At 40.0% G+C, this 14,767-nt stretch overlaps 1 protein-coding gene across 2 annotated transcripts in view; it reads right to left on the reverse strand.

Moving 5' to 3' along the window:
* DCUN1D1 (defective in cullin neddylation 1 domain containing 1) overlaps positions 1-13,021 on the reverse strand; it is a 32,483-nt gene extending 19,462 nt beyond the window's left edge. The window contains exon 1 of one of the 2 annotated variants that reach the window (XM_045539759.1): positions 12,816-13,021. In XM_045539759.1, coding sequence (XP_045395715.1) covers positions 12,816-12,818 — 3 coding nt within the window. In that variant the 5' untranslated portion in view covers positions 12,819-13,021. Of the gene's footprint in view, positions 1-12,298; positions 12,466-12,815 lie in introns of those variants that run through there. The other variant, XM_045539760.1, reaches the window with a different exon arrangement.
* Positions 13,022-14,767: the final 1,746 nt, after the last annotated feature.

Below are 14,767 nucleotides of genomic sequence, written 5' to 3' on the forward strand. Positions count from 1 at the left end.
AGGGCAGTTTTGCCCTCCACTTTCTCCCAGTATGAAGGATCATACTCTCCCTCCTCTCCTACCCAAGCTGGTCTCCTGTGCAAATTCAGTCTCCCCACAGTTACTCCTTTCCCTGTCAAACCCAATACCATCTCTCAGCAAAATACCTGGGTTCTTCTTGAGCTACTACCATAAAGGAAGGGAAGAAAAGTACTTGAGTAAGGCATACATTAATAGATACAGTATTCTGTGGTTTAAGTAACACTCTGAGAACCCCAGAATCTGTGTTCTGGCCCAAAGTGATAGATCATAAAACTCAACTCCCTGATTGGACAGATGAGAGAACAGACCAGAAGGTTAAGCCATTTGTTCAAAGATCACTCAGGTTATTAGTAGAAATGAGATAAGAACAAAGAGGCCTCACAAATCTGAGTCTCAGTAATCTTTTCTTAACCACACTATTTGGACATATTTATAAAGCTTTTGAGATTTTCAAGAAAAACACAACCAATGTTTCCAACTATCACAAAGTAAAAATAAGAACATAGAGTCAAACATGAAAACCAACCCTATCTTTTGCAACATGAAAAACATTTATGCTCTGGAGTCTGATCTGTCAGCCATGCTCTTCACTCTCTGCAAATATGTTACATATGTTACTGTTAAGGATTACAGATTTACAGATTAAAATCTCAATCTCTGCTCTCCATTAAAATTGAGAAACTATAAATTCACTAACCTTCTGCTACTTCACTAACTCTACCGTGTCTGAACACCAGTTAAGTCATATATATCCCACTATACAACACATTTCTCAAATGTCTAGGAGTCTTCCTTTTTGAAAATTATGTCCTCTGTATTATTCAATGACAACAAAAATCACAATAAAATCAAATGCCAAGAAAGATTACTATTCTAATTTAATTTTCTGTCTAACTGAAAGTTAACAAGGAAACCATTTTGATTTCAACTTTTTTACTGAAAATTATTTTAAAACATACTATACTTTTCTCCCCTCAACAACACAGTACACTAACATATGTTTTAATCCTCCTTTAAAGAACAGGGAAGCACCAGACGGTCAATGTGATCATCCGTGACTACTGCACAATACTGTAGAAAGTGTTGGTGATTAACCTGGAAGTATACCAACCACAGGCCACATCCTGGAAATTTAGGTTGGTGCAAAAGTAATTGCGGTTTTAGCATTGTTGACATTTCTGTTTGATATTGGAATACATTCTTAAATAAATGTGGTTATGTTATACATCATTTTAATGCACATTTCTCACTTTATGTTTTTTGGCTAATGACTTATTACTTGCTGTTTATCTTATATTTATTTTAGACATGCAAATGATGTTAGACAAAAAGCAAATTCCAGCGATTTTCTTATTCGAGTTCAAAATGGGTCATAAAGCAGCAGAGACAACTCACGACATCAACAACACATTTGGCCCAGGAACTGCTAGCAAAGGTACAGTGCAGCGGTGATTCAAGAAGTTTTCCAAAGGAGAGCCTTGAAGATGTTGACACAGGTTGACAGCCACCACAAGTTGACAACGACCAGTTGAGAGCAATCATCAAAACTGATCCTCTTAAAACTACACGAGCAGTTGCCAAACAACTCAATGTCAACCATTCCATGGTCGTTTGCCATTTGAAGCAAATCGGAAAGGTGAAAAAGCTCAGTGAGGGTCTCATGAGCTGACTGAAAATCAAAAGAAATCATTGTTTTGAAGTGTCATCTTCTCTTACTGTACGCAACAACAACGAACCATTTGGGATTGTGATGTGCGACTAAAATTCGATTTTATACGACAACCCGCTCAGTGGTTGGACCGAGAAGCAGCTCCAAAGCACTTCCCAAAGCCAAACTTGCACCAAAAAAAGATCACAGTCACTGTTTGATGGTCTGCTGCCAGTCTGGTCCACTACAGCTTTCTGAATCCTGGCAAAACCATTACATCTGAGAAGTATGCTCAGCAAATCAATGAGATGAACCGAAAACTGCAATGCCTGCAGCCGGCATTGGTCAACAGAAAGGGCCCAATTCTTCTCCATGACAATGTCCGAGGGCATGTCACACAACTAACCCTTCAAAAGTTGAACAAATTGGGTTATGAAGTTTTGCCTCATCCACCATGTTCACCTGATCTCTTGCCAACCAACTACCACTTCTTCAAGCATCTTGACAACTTTTTGCAGGGAAAACGATTCAACAACCAACAGGATGCAGAAAATGCTTTTCAAGAGTTCATCGAACCCTAAAGCACAGATTTTTACACTACAGGATTAAACAAACTTACTCCTTGTTGGCAAAAATGTGTTGATTGTAATGGTTCTTAATTTAATTAATAAAGATGTGTGTGAGCCTAGTTACAATGATTTAAAATTCATGGTCCAAAACTGCAATTACTTTTGCACCAACCTAATACTTTTAAAATTAAACCCGATATGGCCAGGCGCAGTGGCTCATGCCTGTAATCCTAGCATTCTGGAAGGCCGAGGTGGGAGGATGGCTTGAGGTCAGGAGTTCAAGACCAGCCTGAGCAAGAGCGAGACCCCGTCTCTACTGAAAATTGAAAGAAATTAGCCGGACAACTAAAAATATACAGAAAAAATTAGCCAGGCATGGTGGCGCATGCCTGTAGTCCCAGCTACTCAGGAGGCTGAGGCAGAAGAATTGCTTGAGCCCAGGAGTTTGAGGTTGCTGTGTGCTAGGCTGATGCCATGGCACTCTAGCCCAAGCAACAGAGTGAGAATCTGCCTCAAAAAAAAAAAAAAAAAAAAAAATTAAATCTGATATAACTTTTTGGCATGACTTTAACCCCATTTTCTTCAAAGTTGGAGATGGCGAAACAATCAGGTTTATTTGGGATTTTATCCTACAGTATTAAATCCAGTGCTCTGTTCCCTGCAGTTTAATTGCTTTTGTTAAAGAGAGGAAGGAAAAAACACAGGAAAAAGTTACTTCTGCAAGCCAAAAAGAGCTGTTCGTTCTATTAATGACTTCCTGTCAGAAAGCAAGATAATAGAAAACTGGAAGAACAAAGATAAAAACTGTCTTACCCACACAACTAATAACAAGAGTATACAAATGAATTATTTAATTCCATGTCATATCTTATTTGAAAAATATGTACATGTAATAAATAATGTATATGTAAATGTAAACTACTTTAACTGGTTTAAGTATAAATTCCTAGCAGATGGGGCACTACCAAATTATCTGAAGAAAAAGGACTGTAGCTACCCATTTCCAACACCACAAAGGCTAATGAGTGATATCAGGCAAAGAACTTATAGTATGGATTCCTGCTAAGCCAAGTGGATACTGGCAATCCCATTCCTGCAAAGTCTGGTAAGTACCCTCCAATTCTTGTACTTATAATGCACTCTTACCATTTCTGTCAGCGGTCTGTGCCTAGAATAAATTTTAATACTTGCTTCCCTCCTAGGGAGGACATATTCAAATTCTGTAGCCTCAAAGGCTGTCCCAGAGTAAAGCTGGAGTAGATGATTATATATACCTGCCCAACTTAGGAGAGCTATAACCTTTTCTACCACTCCCTTTCCCAGGCCACATGGGTGCACCAGGCAAAGTGCTCTGATTTTGAGAGTATAGCATGAAAGATTTAAATTTTTATCAACTTAAGGAAGAGAAAAAGGATGACTAACCAGAGAAGAATTATTTTATAGGGAATGAGAGGGTGGATAGAAAACTGAGGTGGAAGAAAAAGCAGATGGATTTTTTTCTCTATTTCTACTACAAACCCAGTGGGGATCTTCCCAAGAGAAAAAATATGTGACACCTACAATGATTCAGCACTCAAATGTAATACATGCCATTTACTTTAATACTTATTTAAAAGGAATGAACTCAAGTGGTCATTACATAAGATTAACCAATAGAATCTTTAGTACTCAAGACAGACGTTAAAACTACATATTATCAAGTTTTCAAGAAATTCAATAGTGGTAAGTACGTAAAACGTATAAAACAAGATATATATGATTATTTTTAATTCTAGGGGAAAAAGGATGATGGAGGGAAAAATATTGTCTCTTGTAATAGAAAGCTAATTATATCAAAGATTAAAAGTTAAAAACACTATCATCATCTGGACAGTAATTTATTTGCTCCATTTATTTGCTCATCTTTCCAAAACAGAAAATGTCCAGGTTATCAACACATACTGTTTTATACTTAAATCTAGCACGTTTGCATTTTTTCCATTCAAGAAATTTAAGAATCACATTTAAAAGAACAGCTTATCTGAAAAAAAAAATTCAAACATTTTGGATGTAGGCAAGCATCATGTAGTCAAGTTAACACTGAACCTACATAGTCTACTGTGAATAAAATAATGGGGGCTCAGAAAGGCTCTATAGTAAAAATTAATAATGATAATAAAGTTAAGAAAGTCTTCCCATTATAAGTGTTTCCCTAAGGGAAAACAATGAACATGGAAAATGACTTTCTAGCCAACTAAGTCCTAACAATTTCAAAACAAATAATTTTAATGAGTGATACCTTTAAAAGCAAAAATTTAAGATCCATTTTATTATTTTTATTATCCTGAATTTTTACTTTCTCACCCTTAAGTTTCAACTTCAGTCTGAACTCCAGAAAGAAACAGACTAAACTTAGGCCTTTATAGTTTTAAAAGAATTTTCTAATTCAATTTTAGTTATCTCAGGATTTGATGAATCTAGCTCACAAAAGTCAATGTTTTAAAAATCAAAACAGGAAGCCAGGAGCAGCAGGTCGATCCTGCAATCCCAGCCACTCAAGAGGCTGAGGCAGGAGCATCACTGAAGCCCAGGAGATCAAGGCTGCAGTGAGCTATGATCATGCCACTGCACCCCAGCCTGGGCAAGAGAGATCCTGTATAAAAAAATAAACAAACAAATAAATAAAAATCAAAACACTTTAAGGATCAGTCATAATTCTCACTAAAAGCTCTGTATGTTGATTGCCATATTAACAGTTTAATTTCATATGAAATTTAGAAGCTGAGCACCGTGGCTCATTCCTGTAATCCTAGCACTCTGAAGGCTGAAGCAAGAGGATCGCTTGAGGCAAGACTTTGAGACCAGCCTGGACAACACGGCAAGACCCCATTTCTTTGAAAAGCAAAACAAAGCAAATTTAGCTGGGTGTGGTGCAGCACACCTGTAGTCACAGCTACTCAGGAAGCTGAGGCAGGAGGATCACTTGAGCCCAGGAGTTCTAGGCTGCAGCAAGCTATGATCGTATGATCATGCCACTGTACTCTAGCCTGAGCAACAGAGCAAGACATGGTCTGTTAAAAAAACAAACAAAAAAAAAAAACCCTAGTTTTAGTCTGCAAACTCATACTTTCCATATATGATATACAGTATTCAGCAGATGTAGCCAAATGTTACTAATATCTAAAATCACTCATCTACAAAAGGTCTTCCCATAGATTACAGATCCAAAATCAAAAGTGCAAGAAAAATCAATTCAACTAATGACTACCTACTCCTGGAAAAGACTTTCACCTAGGGGCAAAGTTCTACTGCAGGAAAGTCAGAATAGGAATCTAGGTAGGAATAGCTCTTCTAACTCTTCCTTTTACCTGCACAGAGATGAAACACAACGTGATTGATTAAGAGTGCAGAGTTTCAAACCAGACTGGCAGGATTTTAATCCCACCCGTGCCTCTCAATTGTTGTGTGACTTTGAGAAAATTATTTAATCTCTCTGAGCTTCAATTTCTTTATCTGTAAAGAGTGTTAAGGTTACATGAATCAATTCAGCTTAAATTCTTAGAACTGTAACTAGCACATGATAAGGACTCCTTGGAAGTACATGAAGGAAGGAGAAATACTGCAGAGAAAAGCATAAATTTATTTAAAAGGTAGTTTCCCCGGAAATTCAGCAAATAAAAAAATTTTTTCAAAGGTAAAGTAAGAAAGAATAATATCCATAATCAGAAAAGACTTATTTGTGCTCCTACTGTGTGCCAGGCACTGCACAAGGTATTTAATTATTAACAATCCTGCAAGGTGGTATCACTGATTCCATTTTACCAATCTGGAACCCAAGCTTCCAGCATGATTTATCTACTTATCCAAAAAGTAGCAGAGCCAGGAACGAAACCCTGGTCCCTGGCTTTAGGCACCAGTCTTTCCATTTATTTTACGTTGTCCTCAAGTGAAAAGGAAAACAAAAAGGACAAAAGGGCAACCACTGAATATGTGTGTGTTGTGGGAGGAGAGGAACTATGAGCAGTATTTTTTTCACCTATTTTTATGGAAAAGTTTAGTTAGGTAGTTAATTCACCTTTCCCCTTTCAAATGTAAACAAATGCATTCTAGCTGGAAATTCCCCATTAAGCATTCCCTCACAATCTAATTAAAAGGATAATTTAGGGATGAAACTTCTTTTTAGGGTTTTTTTTTTGGGGGGGGTAGTGAAAGAGAAGGAGATAGGTTATTTTTAAGACAAGTAATACAACAGGAAGAAAAATGTGTTTATAGTCCCGTCACAGTCTATTTTAAAAACAGATGGCTACAATCTATAGCTTTAAACATACAGAAGCAGAAAGATCACCAGACACTGGAAGTCAGGGTTTCCTTTTCCAATGAGAAGGTTTGAAACCCAGAGAAAATACAAACACATGTACAGGTTATGGCCAGAAAATATAAGTGTGTGCAATTTCAACTATTAAGCAAAACAAATAAACAAACCCCTCCAAGTACTTTTTTTTTTTTTAAGAAATGGGGTCTCACTCTGTTGCTCTGGCAGTGGCAGATAACACTTACCATTCATTGTTAAATTTGCCACATTTTGAATAACACTTAAAATTAACTCTTCTTTAAGAGGCTATACTACAGTAGTCCCCCCTTATATGCCCGGGGTGGGAATACGTTCCAAGATCCCCAGTGGATGCCTGAAACTGCAGATACAATGTTTCTTCAATCTCATAACTGAGATGGCTACTAAGTGACACACAGGTAGATAAGTGCATAAGATGGACAAAAGGAAGACGGGTGCACAATTTTAAACTTATGGATTGTTTATATCTGGAATTTTCCATGTAATATTTTCAGACTGCAGTTAATTGCAAGTAACTGAAACTGAGGAAAGTGAAACCACAGAAAACAGAGGACTACCATATTACTAAACCAAAGGCTGAATAATATACATACTGAGTAATTATTGTGCACAATGATATATACAATGGCAATCTACCTAAAAAAAAATTTCAGAAAGTATACCTGTAAGATTCAAACTGATTTTGTAGATTTTTGTATAATTTTCCTCACAAGTTTTTAAAAAGTACTCCATTAATGAAAATTTAATGAATTTTCTCCTTGCCACCCCTCAGAAATATTATTCAAAATATGACTACCACTGTAAAATTTAATATGTGTCTTGATTTTGGTTTAGAGATTGTTTTGACTATTAAAGTTATTTTTGCTAATTCCTGATTACCTATCATAATAGGATAGAAATAACTTCTTTAAAATACTTATGTGAGCCATCATATTTCAATTGATTCTCCTAAACTTACTGCTTGAACTTCTAACAAGAAATCAAGGTACCTAATTTAAATTTGCTTTCCTCTCTCCATAAACATTTTTTCTGAAGTACCCTCAACAAACAAAAGATTACTGAGGCCAAACACACACATCAAAGAATTAGTGAATTAAAAGAATTGAATTTTTGAAGTTCCACAGTTAACTTACAATAATGGCTAGTATTCAACAGCCACACAATATTAGTTTCATAAAGAAAATAAATGATCCTTGAAAAATAAAATCTTTTAATTCTAATAGCAGTACTTACCCAAATCCTAAATCAGGAAAAATAAGAATCCTATGAATAATAAGCACTCCAAATGTTTATTAAACTGAAAATACCCTACTATAACAAAGGAATGGACCACGTACTTCAGCAACTTAGCTTTGTGTTTAGTACTGAAGGATTCAAAAGTATAATTCAATAAAATTCTTTAGAAAAAAACTATTTAAAAGTAAATCTTGGCCGGGCGCGATGGCTCACGCCTGTAATCCTAGCACTCTGGGAGGCCGAGGCGGGTGGATCGCTCAAGGTCAGGAGTTCGAGACCAGCCTGAGCAAGAGCGAGACCCCGTCTCTACTAAAAAAAAATAGAAAGAAATTATCTGGCCAACTAAAATATATATATAGAAAAAATTAGCCGGGCATGGTGGCGCATGTCTGTAGTCCCAGCTACTTGGGAGGCTGAGGCAGGAGGATCGCTGAAGCCCAGGAGTTTGAGGTTGCTGTGAGCTAGGCTGACGCCATGGCACTCACTCTACCCCAGGCAACAGAGAGAGACTCTGTCTCAAAAAAAAAAAAAAAAAAAAAGTAAATCTTTTAAAATTTTACAATGCAGACAAGCAGCCTAATCACTTTCAGTGATTTAGTACTAATTATATAAAACAAATTCAACAAAGTGATTCAAGACTATTTTAACAACTTTTTTTCCTTCCATTTTTGCTTTTTCTTATGTGGGGGGCATACACCTAACTAAAGTGGCTAGGTAAAGTAGATAGTCAAGAGCTTGTTTCTGTCCACAGAGCAATTAAACCCTATTTGGAAATTTCTCTTCATCAAATGTCATGGCAAATACTACCACAATCTGAACAGTACATACTGAAATTTAAAAGAGGCTATATTCCAGATTTTCCTTATGCTTCACCCAACCTATAAGATCATAATCAAAACAGCCACTTAAATAAACTCTGTTCTTTTAAAACTTAAAAAAAAATCAACACATTGAGTTTATTTTACTTCTAACTTTTTTATTATATGCACCAAAAGAGTTTTAATTTTTCAATTACTTAATGTTTACTTCAAATCATTTGATTTGATATGGAAACAACTATGTCACTCACTATTCAACATGATAAGGAGGAAACTAGAGTGAAACTAATCAAAGATTCCACACCTACACTGAAAGGGTGCTTGCTGGGTTTAAAAAAGAAGAAAAAGGGGAGATAGGGAATAAAATGTGGAACCACAGACCAGGCTTCTAATCCCCGCTCTGCCACATACTAGTGTCAAATCATTTAGAACTGCTAACCCTCCATTCCCAGATATGTTAAAAGGAGATAGTTATAATATCTATTTCACAAGTAGAGATTAAATGATAGTTGTAAATTGACTGACTACCACACAGTACGTTCTCAATAAATGTCAATTTCTTTTTCCCCAAAGGCCCAGTTTTCTTCATAGTCATTAAACTACATATGAACCACTATAAACTACATATGAACATACTCAACAATCTATGAAAGAAGTTTTGCTGTGTTTTTATTTACCCTAGTGTGGCTAGGTAAACTCGATGGTCGACTAGTTTTTATGAAACATTAGCCAGTCATCTTAAATAGAATTCAAAACTCTATACACAGTAGCTGCACAATAAAGAATGAGGGTTTTTATAATGAGGGTCTTGTCATAAAAAAATTCTTTTAAAAATAACTCTCTGTAATATGGTATTAATATTGTATAATAATATGACACTATGGGACAGAAGAAACAAGGTACATCATACTACTCAGAATCCTTCAGTGGTTTTCCACTTATCTTGGAGTAAATATCCAATATCCTTACAATGCCCACTCACCCATGCCCAGGTCCACTCCTTACCACTTAGACCTCATCTGCTCCAACAACCCTCTCTGCACACACGCACACTGCTCCAGCCACACTGGTCTCACTATTCCACAATATTTCTCTCACCATATTTCTGCAGGGCTTATTCCTTCATCTCCTAGTCTGTTCAAAATGCACCTCATCAGTGATGCAGACACCATTTTGCAACCCCACTTCCACCACACCCCTGCACTCCCCCCAGACCCCAGCACTCAAAATCCTCTGCCCTCTGTTTTTGCCATAGCACTTAACACCTTCTAACATAGTAAGAAGAAAATTATGTACTATGTTTATTATTTGTCTCTCCCTACTAAAATGTAACCCTCACTAGAGCAGAGATTTTTGTCTGTTCAGTGATACACATATCTCCTCAGTGCCAAAACAGTGTCTAACATATAGCAGACATTTAATAACTGTTGAAATGAATTAAAGGGCCCCTTCAGTTTACTTGAGGATATGCAAAAGAAAGTGCAACAAGTTCTGAAGAGACAACCTTGAACAGGCCTACATCCATTTGGATTTACAAGTTCTGGTATTTGTGGAAAATATAATCTTAAATTTCAAAGTCTACACATTTTTTAAAGCCATTAAAAATATAGGCATTAACATCATTAAGTATCCATTAATTTTAATTTTGTTACTTAACATATTCATTAATAACACTTGGGGTTTCCTCTGTTTGAGTAACATAATTTAATTTCAAATATAATTTTCAACTATTTCTCTAGATTTCATGAGTTAAAAGATTTACATGCACCACAAATACTGAGGGAAATGGTAGACCAGCAGAAAATAGTTTCAGTTCTGCAACAATCAATCTTACAAACTTGAACCTCAAAACCTCTTTGATCCTCAATTTCTTCTTCTGTAAAAGGAGTGAGGAGTAAATGAGATGATCTCTAAGGTCATTTCAGGTTTAAAAATTCTATGATACTATCAGTCTATAAAAACCTAGTAGAGGACAATCTGCACACTTCTGACACATTTAATAAAAGTCATTAGAATCATAAAATTTCTAAGCCAGATGAAACTTACACATCATCACATTCAATCCTGTCATTTTTACAATTAAGAAAATGGCCCAGAACTTTTGAACACTTTTTAAAAAGACTTTCAAAGGTAACACAATATTGTCTAGTTTTGGAGTCATTTTTGGTCTTTGTGTGTGGTAAGTCAATGGAACAATTCTTTTTCTTACACAAAACATTTCAGATATCCTATCCTTTAAGTTTGCCCTAGAATTGACAATTTATGTGCACTAGAAATGGGCTGCACCACACACACCAAAAAACTAACATTAGCCCAAAAATTGTATCAAGAAATAACTATAAGATTATAATAAAATAACTATAAAATTCTTACAGCCTAACTTCGATTAGGGCCAACAGTTTCTAAACTAACAGGAGCATACCAAGACGATTCCTATGACATGAACTGAGTTCAGCCACAGAAAATGTTTTAAATTAATGATATCTTGTAACCACTGGTACAATTACATGAGTTATGGCTAAGTTCCAAAACTAGCTAATTTAATATTAACTAAAAGGATAGAAGCTTACAAGCCCCCCACACAAGCTGAACTTCCCCATGAACTGCTTGAATCCTAAATTCCTGAACAGGTGATGAGCCTTCTCAGGACCCTGGATTCTAGGGGATGCTGCTGATCTGGAGACTATCCTGAACGGCACACATTTCAGGGGTCTCGCTGAGTGTTTACCAGGGAATTACATTTCATTACTTCAAGCTTACTATACTCACCTAAATGCCAAGAGTATGGAAACTTTAGAAGTAATATCTACGACAGTCTAAATACTTAAGAAATTAGAAACTGTTTAGATTCCCTGGTGGATCTTTGAACACTGTAGTATCAATCCAAACATTAACCTGTATTTACAGGAAAGTTTTCTTACAAATTCAAAATTGTAACTTTCTATGGAACTTACCACAGAACATAAATCTTGAATATGTGGCATACTAAACCACATATCCATACATGACACCAAAATACTGCTCAGTTGGAGGCTGGGGCTAGACAAGTATCATTCAGCAAAAATCAACTATTAATGAAAACAAAGATGCTGAGGCATTCCATTGACACAAGCACACACACACACACACACATACACCCTCCTCAAAGAGGCCTTTATGTTCCCCATAAGCAAAAGCACAACAATATCATTTCTACTATTCATACAGTAACCTGCATGGAATTCAACTCATGCTCAGACTGTATAATGCCAAACCTCGCTTCTGGAAAACAAAGAGCTTCCAATAGAGTCAGGTACTTAATTACCAAAATAAACAACTTTACTACAAGGGTCTTCAAGCTTGGAGGACTTTTTTTTCCAAACAAAAAAGAGGGGAGTAACTTGACAAACTGTTTTTTTAAAAATCACAAATGGTCCTTAACTACTATAATAAAGTAATTACTCCTCCCATCCCGAGCAAATAAAATAGGTGCTTAAAAGGTAGCAAGTCTGTGTTCCCTAATTTCATGAAAAGAGAACAGGTTGCACTTCCGTACCCCCCCTCCCCCAAGCTCAGCAGTCTCCCATGTTTTCAGTAGAGAGGTAAATATAACCTCCACCAACTGGCCAGTAAAACTCTCCTTTTCCAAAAGCATGGCACGCATCGGAGGTGATGGAGAAAGGAAAAGGGCTGATACCCTGCTCCAAGCAAAACTGCCTGGGAGACTTGAGGGGTGTCGCAGCCGCGAGCGGAGGAGGGAGAGGCGCGCCGGCAAAGTCTTTCCTTCTCCCCGGCCGGGCGCAGAGGGAAGCCCCGACTCGAGGGCGGGGGGAGGCTCCTCACCCGGAACCCCGGACCCCCGGCCCCGGCCAGACACAATGGAGCCGGCCCAGGGGCAGGGGCAGGGCCGTTACCCCATCCCCTCCCCCCGCCCCAACGCCTCCGCCCCCCGCGCCGGGCCCGGGCCGGGGGCGCTGGGGCCGCTCCCCGCGCCCCGAACTCCCTGGGACTCCGGACTAGGCCCGGCTCCGCTCCGCCTCCTCGGCTCTCGCGTAGCGGCGGCGCCCAGGCGGGAAGGGGCCAAGGAGGAAGGGAGCGGCGGGGAGGAGAGTCCCGCCGGGGAGCGGGCCGGGGCCGCGGGCCAGGGCTCGGGGCGGCGGGGTCGCCGCGGGGCGGAAGGCGGCCGGGGCGGGCGGGCGGCCGCAGTGCCTCACCATGTTGGTGTCCTCCAGGCCTCTCCCCTCCTCCTCCGGCTCCGCAGCGAATGGACGGCGGCGGCGGCGGCGGCTCCTCTCACGGGCTTGCCGGGCTCCCGCTCATGCGCAGTGCGGGGCGGCCCGGCGCGGCCCGAGGAGGCAGCCCCGGGCCTCGGGAGGCGGAGGGCCGGAGGCGGGCGGAGGGCGTCCGCGCGGGGCTTCCCCGGGCGCGGGGGTCCCCGGGCGGGGGGCGGGGGAGGGGCGGGCGCCGCGCGCCGACGTGCTCCCGGCGCATCTGGCGGCCTCTGGCGCGGCGGGTTGGGGCCCCTGGGGGGACCCCCACCTCCGCTTCCTCCGCGCTCCTTCCGCTCTCGGACGGGCCCGGCCGTGTCTACACGGGTTGGAAGAGGGTACGGAGCTGGCCAAAAAGTTGAGCGGCTCGGGGCGACTGAAAGGGATGTTGGAGGCACTAGGTCCATCCATCCCAAACCACCCTTCCCCATCAGTACCGAGAAATTAAAAAAAAAAAAAAAAGGAAAAAAAGCGAAAACACCTCCACCCTCGTGTTTTTTGCTTTTTCCTCCCAGTTCCGGGATCTGGACTACATCAGTTCCCCACGTGGACAGGCCAGAGGAGACCTTGGTCTCACCCTGTCATAGCCTTAACGCCCTTTGGTATGGCACAGGCTCTTCCCAGACCTAAGTGCCAGCAGGGAGACAGTGGGATAGCCCTAGAGTGAGCGTCGGGGCGGGGTAGGACTCCAGGATTCAAGGCCCATGCCCCGCAAGTTGAAGTTGCAGTAATTGTTTGCTCTAAATGTCACCTCAGTTCAACCTTCCCAGGATAAGTTTTGGGAAGTAACTGCGGAACATGTTACTTGCGTTACTGTTACAGCGTTTTCGCTGACGGTTGATGTCATGCAGGGAGGACAGTCCAAGCTTGACCTACCCTGAGTTCTAAGTGATAAGCTTGAGGAGTACCAAGATTCAGAGTTGGGGATCAAGGGGACAAATATGTGCTGCAAGAAGTACAAAGGACTCATTTGGAGCAGTTCCCATCCCTAAGAAATGTATTATCCAATTGGAGAGATATGACACATTCGTACAGGAAGGAAAGAAATAAGAAAAACAGGTATAAAGCAAAGCTACTCAGAAAATCACATCTAAGACTAGGCCAAGAGCTTATATGGGGTTCAGAGCAAGACCAACCTGAGTAGACCTTTTGTCACCATCAACACCAATACTGTCCTCCCCCAAATGCAGGCATAAACTACAAGATCAGCCCAGTAACTTAACAACTTTTAAGTTCTTATCAAAACAGCAGAACTTCTTTGATAACTCCCGAGGTCTTCTTAACACTTCTGGAGCCAGCCATGTATGGGGAGCTCCCAGGGCTGTACACCAAGGCAGATCTCTGGCCACCGCAAACATCCATTCTTTCCACTAACATTGGGTGGTTGCATATTAATGTGCCAAGCTGCTGTCAGGCTTTGGGAAAACAGTCTTGCAAAGACAGGCCAGATCTGCCTCATGAAGCAATACTGAAACTGGACCTCATCCATGGATATTCTCCAGAATTCACCTAGTATGTGACCTAAAATATGAACTAACACCTAGGTTCTTAATGAAGAGTATTCACTGATCTCTTGCCCTACTCTGCTTTACTTCATTGAAGTAATAGCTGTTGGGTTCTCTTAAGCTCTTTTTCCTAATTGTCAACTCCAAGGGACAATTCTTAGTTCTCATTCTAATTGATCTCTCTTCTGCATTTGAACACTTCCTCCTTGAATTTCCTGTCCATCACTTTTCAGCACTTCACTTTCTTCTACATCTCCTCCTTCCTCTCTGGCCACTCTCCTTTGCTGGCCTTACTCTCTTTGGCTCTTAAATGTAGGGCTTTCCAGAACCATCCCTGAATCTCTTCCTGCATGCAACCTGTGTTATGCTCTCACCCATATTTTCACAATGTCA

The sequence above is a fragment of the Lemur catta genome, chromosome 1 (assembly GCF_020740605.2).
Source record: "Lemur catta isolate mLemCat1 chromosome 1, mLemCat1.pri, whole genome shotgun sequence".
NCBI classification, from domain to species: domain Eukaryota; kingdom Metazoa; phylum Chordata; class Mammalia; order Primates; family Lemuridae; genus Lemur; species Lemur catta.